The sequence below is a fragment of the Bombus pascuorum genome, chromosome 9, assembly GCF_905332965.1.
Source record: "Bombus pascuorum chromosome 9, iyBomPasc1.1, whole genome shotgun sequence".
In the NCBI taxonomy this organism is placed as follows: Eukaryota; Metazoa; Arthropoda; class Insecta; order Hymenoptera; family Apidae; genus Bombus; species Bombus pascuorum.
This window is the reverse complement of record NC_083496.1, coordinates 9,138,818-9,152,857: the sequence shown is the minus strand read 5'-3', so window position 1 is coordinate 9,152,857 and position 14,040 is coordinate 9,138,818. Positions and strand designations below refer to the sequence as shown.

Below are 14,040 nucleotides of genomic sequence, written 5' to 3'. Positions count from 1 at the left end.
ATTACCAGTGTGTAGAATATGAATGTTCGTGCAAATTCATACTTTTACGAATACAACCGGAGAAACGTAAATTAAATTATTATTTATCATTCTTTAAAACGCAAGAACTAGAAAATAATGTATCACGAGAAAAAATGAAAGGGAACGATAAATATTTATGTCTATGTTTTCGTATTAATATCGGAACCTCGGTTCCAACGTTGAAAGAGTTTTCAGCATTCTGCAATAATGCTTGCGCCAGGAATTCTCTGACTGCCCTTGATATCGAGTCCATACTGATGGAGATTCGCGGCAAGGGTGCGAGACAACGTAGCACGATTCGGTCAAATCTGCATGCATTAACGCCACAAGCGCGACTGATTGACAATCCGTGTGTCATTGTGACGTCAGTCAAATCGCTCGAGCATCCTCGACCAATCGCAATCAATTAAGGTAACGATTGATTGTTACGCGTTTGGACTCGACGAAGGGAATATCGCGAGCCGGTATTTATGTGGATGATAGACGTGCCATTGAAAATCACAATATCGCCATCGACGAGGGACCAGCTTAAAGCTTCGTATATCTAAATGATCGTTTTTATAACATCTTTTTCATATATCTATCTGATGTTCTTTATTATTTTGCTTCTAACAGATGAACGTTGATATTTTGTTTAGCGTTTATCACTTTCACTATTACCCTTGTATACGTCATGCCTACGCAATGTGTTTGAAAGTAAAATCCTAGTTAGATTTATCTTCATCCTTATGAGGACATAGTTTGGAAGAAGCAAAGAAATGGGCGGTGTATTAGAACAAATAAGATAAAGAGACAATCAAATTTTTGGCCAAAAATGTAACACTTCACTTTCTATTTTTGCTTTCCAATCTTTCTTGCAAGATACCATCTAATTTTCAAATCAAAGTTGTGCTGTACTTATATTTCCTCGGTTCTCAGTGTTTTGACATTTGTGAAGACTCATCCATTACGCTCACCACGCTCGTAATGCCAAATTTCCTCGCCACGTATTTGGCCTTTCGAACAATTTCAAAATATACATATATCTTCCTGTTCACGATCGTAGTAGCGTTCATCGCGGTATTAATCGGGCAGGGTGGCATTTTCCCCGTGAAAAATTCAACCGTGTCGTCCCCTCGAAGGGGCCATACGTCCAGGAAAACGAAACGATCGTCGTCGCGCGCCACCCGAAATGGAATCCGTCAAATTGACGGAGGGTATAGAGCGTCACGGCGCGCTGAGGGTCGCGCGAGCCTCGAACGAGCACAGAGAGGAAACGGTTGCAGTACGAACCGGAGGGCTATGATCGATGTCCCGAAATTAAGGGCTTGCCCGCCGAGCGAAATAAAGTTAACCAATCGGGCCAACGAATGGCCCGTTCGGTCGTTATTGGCTCTGGCAGTTCTGGTTCGAGTTGCGACGACCCGATGCCCGATTTTTTCACGCTGTCTCTTGTTTTTCGAGGGGGTCGCCGGGCTATGCCGATTGCAATTCGAGAAAGAGTGATATAGGGACGAGAGGCATCACGGTGAATCCAGGAACTGGTCGCGGATGGGGGAGAGGATTTTCGTAATTATGGAACGGCGTTGGTCCCCGGGGATTCGTCAGTCGACGGGAAAGCCCCTGGCTCTGTACGGCCACGACAATGCCATTTTAATTATGCATGTTAATTGGTTTCCGAGTCCGGCGTAATACCAGCTTCTCTAGGACTATTCTCGCGGTGCATCTCCTCTTCATGTTACTGATCGATGCGTTGTATTCATCGATCGATTGATCTATACTTGTTAATTTTCCAGTGAAACTTACAGCGAGATAGGGTTATTTCAGCAACCTAAGGTTTGGCTTATCTTAAAATTTTAATTCAAATATAAAGTATATACAATATTATGCTGAATCTATATGCGTATGTATGGATCAAAATCACAACGAAGATCAATTTTTCACATTAAATTTATTTGCGGTTGAGAATAATTGAGAAGTCAATAAGCATGTGGCGAAAAATATAACGTGAGAAGAAAACAAAGTACAACCTTCTGTGAATTTTTCCGAGAGAGAAATTACTGTGGACTTATGTACACTTGAGCTATTCGACGAAGTATTACAATTGGTCTTGGTTTCCTTGGTCTCTGATCGACTGTTCCCTTCAACGCTCCGTAAGGGAAAGTGATGGGGTGAAAAAATGGCCACGCTTCGATATAGGAATCGCTTTTGTTTTTTGTACTTTTTTTTAGTGAGATATACACGATTGATGGGGGCTGCGTTGTACTTTCTGCACAGCTGAGTGAGCATGTCACAATCGGCCAGGGCCGCCTCAATCAAAGTGGCATTGATACCCTTCGCTCCTTCTCTCGATCGGGCCCTCGCGCTCTCCATTGCGGTTTTGTTCGAGACCGAAAATCTATTAGCCTACCAACGTATATACACATATTTTCTACCACATACAACAACTCTGTGTGAGAGAGAAACTGATTTTAATACCAACAAATACGAAAAACCATCATATGGGTTCAATTCCCGGTGAATTTATTTACTAGAAAATATACACGAAATATTGTTTACTCATATTGAGTGTAATATTTGCACCCTATTCTTTATATATTTTTATATATGAAATATGAATGATTTCTTCCGAACAATAAACTCCGTACTTTCTAAAATTAAAACTATTTGATAGCACTGAAATATCTAAATAACAGATGCATTATCCGCTGATGTAAAAACTACATATTAACAATTATCTGTACTTTAAAACATTCCCATTAAATCGTTGGAATTAAAATCTATGACGAATAAGACACATGTAGTATAATTTGTAATAATTAACAATTTCTTGTAATCAAATATTTACGACGTTATTGTACTATGATTTGAAGAAATTCGAGAAATGATATTAATCTTACACTTAAACGCATTGATTTTAGATGTTAGCTTGAAATCTTTTCGTAAATATCACGAATACTGTCTATGGTAAATACATGATAAACATAATGCGCATGCTAAATGAATCTTCTAATTCTATAGTTCGTACATTTAGGTACTCTACGCCAGGCACGATCTACCACAAGCCAAGGTAAGAGACATAGTTTAGGGTGGCGCTCGATGTGACACGCGACCGCAACGTGGTTGTGCATTTACATTATATCGCGGTTTATACGATGTTACTTAGGTGCGTGCGTGCTGTGTATCGAAGCAACATTTTCGAGATTAATTTTTCTAATGCTTTCGTCAGACAAGTCTTGTTCCAATGGAAATTTATTGTGATACAACTAACACAGTAACATAGTCATCCTACCAATTTTAATTAAACAAGAAGTGAAAGTTGTCAAATTATTAAAAAGATCTCAAGACTATTGATAAATTTAACGATATTTAGAATTATGGTTATAAATAATGATAGAAAATGTTTTGATTAAATAATAATATACATCTTAGAAAACATTCGTTACGTATTATTAACAATCGTAATCTTCTTTGTTAATATTAAACGATGGTAAGAGGATTGGAACCATTGTCTCGGTTATTCATAGTAACATTCACCTATTTTGCTACCAATATATTGACAAACCTTGTTTCAGTATCAATCTGTTGCGAAGAGGGATCACTTTTTCTTCGAAATTCCCAATATCAGATAAAACACTTTGATACCAGTTTCTCGAAATGCGCGAATAAGTATAAAATCCATTTTCCCAAGAACTATAAACAACACCTATGGCAGATCATTGCACTTAAATCCAGGCGGAGAAGGATTCGAAAACACTGCAAGCTGCAGAAAAATAGTTACGTGCAAGCCCAGTAGGCTTTGCCTGTCACCTACGTGTATCACATATCCTCCGAATAAGGATGAAAGCTCCGAGGCGACGTTGTATCGAAAACCGTAGGTTGAGCATCCCTGAGCACAAGATGTCCTCCTGAAGACTATCTCGGCCTTGGTCCCGCGGGAAACCTCTTCCTTCCTACCGTTCCTATCTCAGGACACTCTATAGCCTATTCAGATACCAGGCTCACCCTACTGCTACCATGTTAGCCAGCTTGTGAGGAAGAGAGAGAAAGAGAGAGAGAGGAGGGGGGAGACTGTTGAGCGAGAGAAGGGGCGAGAAAGGGAGAGAAAGAGTGTCTCTGTATTTCCAAGGACAAGCAACACCATGTAGAACGTGGAGGAGGTATAAGTACGCCTGAGTATTCGAGTGCTCTTGTACCTTGCAGTCTCACCACACCTCGTAGGAAACGTATTTTGCAAGCCTAAATATCACGGGTTTCTAGTCTATGCGACGCTATCTTGCAAGTGGGTACCTTCGAGAAGGAGTTATCTGGCCCCTTATTTCGCAGATCGTTGAGAAGCATGATAGCAAGGGTGGCAAACTGATATCAGAGTCGTTGACGTCTCTATGAAATTCGACTGTATATGTATACACTACCATTCATAAGAATCCAGACACTTTGATCGATTTATGGTAATCGTGTCTGAATTTGATCAAAGTATAAGAATTAATGATGGATTAATAATTTGAGGACTGAAAATCATCGCGGTGTTAGTCAAGATTCTGAGAGTCTGGATTTAGTCAGGTACAAATCTTAGAGGTACCATAAAGGTATACCATAAAGGGATGATAATCTCTTTAGTTTCATAATTAATTACTTTACTTTCTGTCAAGATATGTTTTCGTAGCTCGAAAAAGTATAATGAACTTTTTATAATAATAAATGAGGAACATTATTTTATGAAGACTAGAAACAGACTGAGCTAATTCATCAATTTTTCTTATGGTCTACTAGAAAGCCCCTTAAAAACACTGGGTGTTTTTATTCAATACTAAAAAGACACTGCCGCATGAATGAAAAATACTACTCATGTAATAAGTGTATCTTTCAGTCGAAAGATCGATAGTACTAATGTAAGTAAGATAATAAAGGCGAGTGTTCTAGACACGGTGGCTTCGAGTGTTAACTCTGTTGTGTTCTGTCATCGTTCTAGGTTCAATTCTATTTTCTATTCTTAACAAACTTTTTAATTTTATGAAAATTATAAATTATAAAAGAATCGTTCTTAATATCCATAGTTTCGTGTTCTATATGCGTATAAAATAATAAAAATCCTGTTGCTTACTAAAACGATATTAACGGATATAAAAGTTGATGAATCGAAGCAGAATTAATAAAACTTCACGAAAACGATATGATTCGATATTATCCAAAACGATATTATCCACTCACCGATCGATGATAACAGGATCGCTTGGTGTTTCGTTTCGGTTTCCGCAGCTCTTCTTATCGCAACATCGACTATAACAAACAGAGTCAGGTGGATCAGAGACTAGTATGTCGCAATTTCCAAATATTTCTTTATTTATCCGTGGGGGATGCATTCCTTCTTCGACTCAATTCAGTGGGTCCAGAGGGTCAGAATTTTCGAGGTCGTCTAAAAACTATATAAACCCTTGGGACTTTGTAAGTTTGGGGGTGGAGAGTAGTCAGGCCGAAGTCCCATGGGTCAATGAGTCAGCCACCCCCAAAGAATGATTGCACCCCCGTGTGTCTCGTTACGTTTATGGTTTACCACCGCAAGGGTGGCTGCATGCATGAAGAGTAGATTCTTTGCTCTTCGGCCGTACGTGTTTGCATACAGTTAGAATTGCCACTAAAGGATGAAAAGGCTTATCTTTAACAGAAACTCTCTGTGAAACTATCATCGCCGTGTCAAACAAATTAAAGTTAACATATTTGCATATTTCAGATATACGACCAACGTTACCTTCATCTTTAAATTCACACTGTTATTTGAGATAATTGTTAAACGTTGATAACTATTATTAGAAAAAACTCACCTGCACATCACCTCGTGAGTAAGAAGAACCCTACACATTTCAGGATTTTTATCTTGTCCCTCATACATGATAGCCTGAAACAAAATGAAAATTATTTCAGAACGGCAATTACAATGATATATATGTATATAAATGGTGTATTTCACAATACAAGTTTATATGATTGTTCGTTAATGTATAATTTAGTATTAAAATAGTATAAAAATATGGGTTGTTAGGCATTTATTAGAATTCTGGCATATACTTAAATTTCTATATTATACGTATAAATGGAAACCTATACGAAATATAAAACATGTTAGAAAACTATCAGTAGGGACGCAAGTCGAGAAGGGACTATTTCCCCTAGAAATCGCTAAGCCATGGTCGGCTTAAGCAAATCCGTTAAGCTTCCTTCACGACCTTCTGATTGATTTTTATTTAATGATAACAAGTCGTTATCCTGTATTCATACACTTACAGTTGGGGATGAGTCGCGAATTAACCGCAGAATAATCAAGCATGGTTAGGTAATACGTTTTTGATCTTAGTGAAATCCCTCAAACAGTAAGTAATATTTTAAAGGTATTGAAGTATCCTGTGTAAGATAAGTAAAATAAACACAATATACAAACAAGCTATGAATTAAGATGAGCTTACTGTGAAAATTGTTATTTTTTATTTGTATTTAAATGAAATTTTCTCAATGAATAAATTAATCGTTTAACTAATATTCGCTTGATTGCATTAATTAAAATATAGAACTCTGATTATAGGACTCAATATACAGCAATAGCAAACGTAATGGGAATAAACCACGGAATGTAGACGCATTACTATCTTGTCAATGCACAACTGCGCGAAAGCAAATTTCCCATTTCGTTACAAATTCGAAGGGAATTCAACTCTCGGACATTTGTATTTCTACGCGTCAGACACGTTAATCGTATCGCCGGTACGCGTAATTTATGCAGAAGTTGCTTCGTATTGCGTGTAACGACCTAAATTGCTGGAGTTGGCGAAGAAGCGATAAAATGTAAATACTTTGAAATATAACGTTCTAGGGAATTGGTTATGTTGGCGTCAGTGGTCTCGGACTGCGAAAACGGTTGAATAGCGAAGGATGCCCGTAACGATATCAAATACATTTCGCCTCGGCAGTTAGGTGTGACTTTCAGAACGGCATCAAATATTTATACGAACAAAATAACCGAATTGCAACGTAAACGAACCGCGATGGTTGTATACGCGGCGGAAGGTAAATCAGAGGAGAATCCCCCGTCGAAGTGGAAACGTCAGCCAGGGAAATAGAGGGGCAAAAATAAACACGGAAGAAAGAGGAAAGTGGATCGAGAAGTGAAAGAGGAAAAGTAGTATTCCTTCGAAGAGGAAAACGAAAGGAGGCGCATAAAACGTTTCGTGCCCTTCGGCCGTTTCGACTCCTAATCGTTGAACAGCATGCGATCTTATTTGTGTCGTGAATAATTAATACGAGTATCTACCTTGTACGCATTAACTCCGGTTCTAAAACACATAGGGTTATTAGTTGTAATTAGTTACTTAACGGAGTAACTATTTTCCTAAACCTTCGGTTAATATTGTGTTAAAATACAATTCCTTCTAATCGACATAATTGGTTTGCTAGAAGTGTAACGCAAGTAAGGAACGTAAACTTCTGTATAGAAAAGTTTGAAATAAAAAGCTTGTAATCGATACTCGTTAGTTAGTCTATGCAGTGGAAAATTATTAATTACTCGGCCGTGACAATATCTTTCCTCTTTACAACTTTTATTTCCATGTTTAAACAGAAAATTATAGCTCTCTTATGTGCAGTTAAAACTTTATATATAGTATGATTTATCTCAATCAACATATCCTATTTTTAAACATATTTCGTCGTCATGCAGTTTATTGCCGTTACTATACTAATTGGAAATAAATGCTACATTGGTAATAATATATCTGAGTGAACGTGAGTGTAAAATATTTTCACTATAAGATATAGATATGGATAATATTTCAGTTCGTTATATAGTTTAGTTTTTGGGGAATTAAAGACTGATCATGTATTTTGACGATGGAAACATTTTTTAAAAATAGAGTTCACCCTCATTGACTTTATAAAAATATATCGACTATGAGAAATAAAAAATATATTTTGCAAGCTCTATTATGGAAAAAAAATAGAAATAAAATTTCTCAGAATATAGTTATCTGGATTTACGAAGATGCTTATTTATCCACATTCTTGTCTATACTGTGATATGAAAATTAATATTATTTTAACAAACGTCTATCAATTCATAATTATAAATATTCTGATATTTAAAAAGAATAGATACCTAACGCTTATGCAATCTTGGGCATGCACATGTCATTCATGTGTAATAATCATTGTTTATACACGTAATGATCATTGGGTAGATCTTGTACACCTTCTGATACGACATGCGATATTATTTGCTCAGTAACCGTTGCCAGGTACGATACGTGTTGTTGATTTTACGTATCTATTCCACTTACAGACAATTTCGAGCAATTAGTTTTTACCGCGTTGCTTGTTCTCATGAACTACTAAGTTCTTGTTTGTTCTTATCGCTGTAAAGGTCGATGATATCAATTATCGATCACGCACGTATCGAAATCGATCAATAGTTATGTTTTTGTTCTTCGAAAAACTACTTCGCGCAAGAACAAGGCGATAAAACTCTTTTTACAATCATTTACTTTACAAATATTATTTGTAGCAACATTATGATATTCTTACAATACGAAATATCAAGAGTGAATATCTAATAATTTTTCAAGATGTGGAAATCAAAATATTCGATACTCATTGATCCGTTCTCTCAAATGTCTTTTCTAGATTAGTCCTTTTGATCGCTTATCACCACACGTTAATATTTCTTCGTTATAGATATGCAATAATCGCGTCGCTATGTACGAAATTTATTGGTTAATTCCGTCAGTCGATCGAATTTTGATAGTGTCATTCCATGTCAGTTAATATGGTCTCTAAATTAGATTGAAATCCAATTAGACTAGAAGCAATTGATTGCCTATTACTGACTTTACAATCGCGTAATTCCAAAGGAAATATCGTTAACATTACATTCTTTTTAGTATTAGATTCATCGCAAGATATTTATTGCAAACGTACACTTAGTCAAGATTTAGTAGATTTACAGCATGAATAATACATATATAATAAATGTCAAAGTTCGTTCCACTAAATATCTGCTTGTTCAAACATTTCTGACTTTAGCAAAGTACTTATATGCTTGCAATAAATATCTTGTAATTTTTTTATACATATCCAAATTTGTTTCAAACGTTGCTAATATAATCATGAAATTTCAAAATGTTCTGTATAATACAAATAATATATTCGAGAAATATTTCTGTGAGCGTTGAAATACTTTCATGAGCCACTATATGTCGTCAGATATCTTAAGGGATGGTTGGCTCAAGTCGAGAGAGTTTGCAAGTAATACTATCAAATGAGTCGTCCTAGGGGTGCGACCAATCAGCATCAGTCCCTTAGAGGCCTTTCTTCCGTTCCCTCCTGGTCCCAGTAGAAACGTTTGGGCCTCCCCACTGCCATCCAATTCCCACGGGAATTACTTACGAAGGACTAATAGCGATAACACGCCAGTACTAACGATTTTTAAATTTATGACAGTGTACATTCACCTACGCGCCTGTTTCATTAAGGTGAAAGTAAATTATTATTTTTTGCTATATCTTTTTGATGAAGTAATTAATCTAACGTTTTAACAACTGAAATATAGTATGTTGTATTGTATGTTAAGTTATATGAAAATACTTAGATATGTGTAGTAAGTATTACGTATTTGTATTTTAAAATTGCTTTAAGATTTGTTATTTTAATTGCACCAAGATGAAGAGAACTATGCAAAAATATAGTTTAACGAGGATAAGGGAATTGGCCTAATATTCCAAAACATATAAGTTTCCCAATAAAGTGATCATGACATTATCTTTTTAATTGTTGGCATAAAAGTACAAAAATATATAAATCATCGCAAATGATATTGAAGAATGATTGCTATCTATTGGAACGATAGTTTTTGCACTTGGTAGTAAAACCATAACATTATTCACGACGAGTACTCAAAAATGGCAATAGAACGAGGAAGAAAAGGAGTCGAGGAGGACGCAGATAAATACGAAGATAGTCATTCAAATCTGCCGTAATGATTTCCATCCTGAATCGATTCCAAAAGTCCCCTGGGATTCCCCCTCTATATCGGTTGTGCAACCCCTGTCGCCTGACGTATACACCACCGAACAACGTGCATACAATGTTACTTTCACCCCTGAAAAGAATGTTCATCGTTAGGGGACAACTCTGCTCTCTTTCTCATCTTATCTGCCAAGGATTAACTTATCTCAAACTTATTATTTCCTTAATCTATAGTTAAATACTCATATTTCAGTATTATATACGTCCATCTGACGGTTAGAAGCTGATATCGATTCGACTTGGTAATGTTTAATAATCGGAAGAAAAATAAGAAAAATGCGCTGTCCTATAATCTTTAATCGCGAGTACTACGAGTACTACGCATCCAGTCAAAACTCCGACTGGTATCAAATTTTTTCTTCTTATAATTACTAAGAAATGGAAATATTAATGTTTCATAGTAAGACAAAAACATGATTACGTCTGAAGAGTACAGGGAAGAAATATGATAAGTACAGTTTTACTGTTTTAATGACTTTAATGTTATTTAGTGATTATAAGAGTTTATTTTAACGTAACATAAGTAGAAAGAGGATTATTCGGTTCAAGGATATAAACCTTTTAGTCATAGACAAATCCATGAAGTTTCGTGAAAAAACTAACAACATACCTAATATCTGGAATATAATAGTCGACACTTTTGAAATCAATATTTTTGATGTAAATATTTTTAAAAGAATCGCATAACTAAGTTCAATAAAAAGACAGTTTTAATAAAACAGTTTCAGAAGCAATTGTAAAATTCAATAGCTTATCAGTCAATCGTATATTAATTTTATATTTGCAAAACAAAATATCTGACTTGACATGTCGTCATCTATGGTCTTTATATAGTTACATAATACTTATTTATTTTCTTTGTATTGCTTTAATTCTAATCATCTACGTACAACTATTTCTAAGGTATATATTAAATATATCGGTAGCTTTGCTGTTAACAACGCGATGATGAAGATATTAGCTCGATATCGATAATCGATTTAAAGAAGCGCATACACAGAGAGCAGAGTACGGGCGTGATGTGCCACAGAATCCTTTCTCGATTCTTTTCTGAATTCCCGCGGGTAGTATTTCATAAAAAAGAAAAAAAAAAAAGGAGAGAAAAGGAAAGTTCCGACTGATCATCTCCAGCGGCGGATGGAAGTTGGAGCTTAAAAGGGTTAGGTACAATTTCCTGTTGTTCATTCATTTAAAATAACGATGGTACGCGGTTCGCTGCTTCCTCCATACCCGCGTCCTGTAAATGCTTTTTTATCCCCGGAACTAATTACAATTTAGCATTTTTAATCCTGCGAAAAAGCGCATTCCAGTTCTCCCACCTTTCTCGTTCCCTTTTCCTGGCCGGAAGTTCGTTCTCAAGCGCTTACAAACGTACGTTGTTAGCGCCATTCAGCCGCGGCTGCACGCTGCTCTTCTCTTTCTGTTAGAAGCTGCTCGTATTTTTCTGGAAATTTCAACGAGAAACGCACAGCAGTTCTCGACATCCTATATTTTTTTTTCCTCTACTGCTGCTTTCTCGTCGAGAGTGCCTCCCCCGTACTCTCTTCCCGCTGCGCCAAGCGAAAGTAGATATAGATACCCGTACCTTGGCCAGGAGCGAAGAAATTGAAGAACAGCTTAAGGGTAGGAGGGCTTCGCCACGGGCTCAGCAGCCAGCTCGGTGTAGCCAATTATTGCGGATTTATAACCGACCACTTGATTCGGTCTCGAGCTAGTCGGCCGCATTTCCGAATTGGAATTTGTGAACCATAACTCGATCTTCAACTAGCAAATTTTTCTTCTCATAGACAAGAGAATTCACTGACTGTTTTCAACTTTGGACGACTCCTTGAGTTACGCTTTGAGTTGCTTCATTTTATCAATTAGTACATCGCAGGAAATTTGTTAGTAACGAACTCTTTTTAGTAAGATAAAGGATAAGGAATACTTTAATATTATATACAGTTAAAAAAAGGAACTACTCCAAAGATATAAACCTTTTAGCAACACTTGACAAATCCATGAAGTTTCATGAGAAAAATGATCAACATACCTAATACCTAAATCAAGATTTTTTAGAGAGAGTTGAAACGAATATTTTTGATGTAACTTTTTCCAAGAGATCTTTTATGAAAAAGAACCATTAACGATAAAATCGTATGATTGTCTAAAAACTATTGAAAGAAGAGAATGAATTTTTGGGTCACCTTTTACATTTCAGTGCTATTCACGACTAAAACACTGTATTATTTGAATATTTATTCATGTTTTGCAAATATTTCATTCTGTGCTATAATAATATCAATTCAGAAACAAATAGAACGTACTTCACGCGAGTCATGGAAACAAAATGTTCCTGTATTTGTTTCGCATTGTAAATAACGAAGAGTATACAATAATCGTAGTGTTGTAATGATCCAGGTTTCTAACATAGTACTCTTTATGCAAACTAAATGTTACGTAACATTGTTGCTTTTTAAACCTTTAATCCAGAGGATTCTGGACGTTTGTTAATTTTGTAGGGCACGGTATGCAGTAAGAACACGTCAACCCAGATTTGCTAAACACTTCGTACGAGTTGTTTCGCGAAACTCCATACACGGACAGAGTAAATATATATATCGATTCTCGTGTCTGTATGTCTTCCTCTCGCTTTGGCAGAATGGAGGAGACGCGTTCAATCGAGGCTTTGATGTATAAATTGCAGCTTTCTCGTTTTCGATCCTACCTCCCCATCCAACTTTCTACTCCCTTTACTGGCACGATTCCTCCATAGAGACGGAAAGGGTATCCCGGCATCTATCACTTCCGCTTTTCTTTTCCTCGTGGACAATCGCTCCGGAGAACTATCGAGGCGTTTACTCCGTTCAAGATTCCGTTTCATTCTTTTACCGATGTTTCTACCAACTCTGCAGGTATCTGGCTACTTACATTTTTCACATTTTTCACATTTCTAGTAAGCCTAAGTTCGATAAATAATCGACAAACGGTTGCAATATAGATGCTTCAAAATTAAATCAAGATACACATTATTTTGTAATAATATAATAAATAATTTGAGTTTCAGTATAGAGATTATATTATACTCGAATATTATCATTTAAAATATTTCTGAGCGCACAGAAATCTTTTTATGAATAATTAATTTTAACGATCAATTACCGCATACCTATTATTTCCCACAGGAAAATGAACAGTGATCTTTTCCAACCTTAATAAAATTGTTCCCGAGAAAGTTAAGTTACGAATCTCGTATAAATCGTTAAATCGTCATAATGAAAAATTTCTTTATACTAATTCTATGTTATACTTTGTCGTTATAAAAACCATTAGAAATATAAAAGATAAATTTGATACGTTTTAGAAAATAGAAAATAAATCATTGCTATGCTATATTCTATTAAGTTCGCCTTTTTTCGAAAACTCTGTGCAAACACCGTTTGGTACTCTTTTAAACGTAGCTTAACGCATAGTTCTGTCCCTGGTCCCTGAAAGATATTCAACCTCACGACGACTTGGATCCGATTAATAAAAGGAATGGATCGCGAATTGAAGAACGGTCTCTGCCGACGCAAGGCCACCGCGGCTTAGTAATTTAATCAGCTAAAACTAACATCAGCTCTGTTTCCCCAACCTTCCTCGTCCACGGCCGCCTCTTTCTTCTCCCTACTGCTCTTCTTACCTTCGTAACCGACCAACCCCAAGATGATTTAATCTGCTAAAATGGTGCAAGTACCTATAGATACTTAGAAGCTAGGGTCGCGAACACGAAACAAAATAATTCAAGAAAGTAGCTATACCTTTCTAGCAATAGACAAACAGCTTTGTACTACACTATGTAGTCTACTTTCTCTCTCTTTCTTTCTCTCCCCGATTTAGATTTCTAATTTCGAAATGTCTTCGATTTCTAGCAACTTGAATAAACCAACGAAACTTAACTCTAAATCAATCAAACTCAAAGCACATTTTGAAACGCGTTATAAATTCATATTC

The 14,040-nt window shown here is 36.2% G+C and overlaps 1 protein-coding gene across 5 annotated transcripts in view; it reads right to left on the bottom strand.

Annotated features, from left to right (window-relative positions):
- Positions 1-14,040, bottom strand: part of LOC132910669 (transcription factor collier) — a 95,617-nt gene that overhangs the window by 57,121 nt on the left and 24,456 nt on the right. For all 5 annotated transcript variants that reach the window (XR_009658825.1, XR_009658826.1, XM_060966518.1 and 2 more), the window contains exons 5-6: positions 5,823-5,896; positions 5,212-5,280 (exon numbers count right to left, since the gene is read on the bottom strand). Coding sequence is in view for 3 of the 5 variants with exons in the window: in XM_060966518.1 (XP_060822501.1) it covers positions 5,212-5,280; positions 5,823-5,896 (143 nt within the window). In the remaining 2 variants the exon portion in view is untranslated. The remainder of the gene's footprint in view (positions 1-5,211; positions 5,281-5,822; positions 5,897-14,040) is intronic.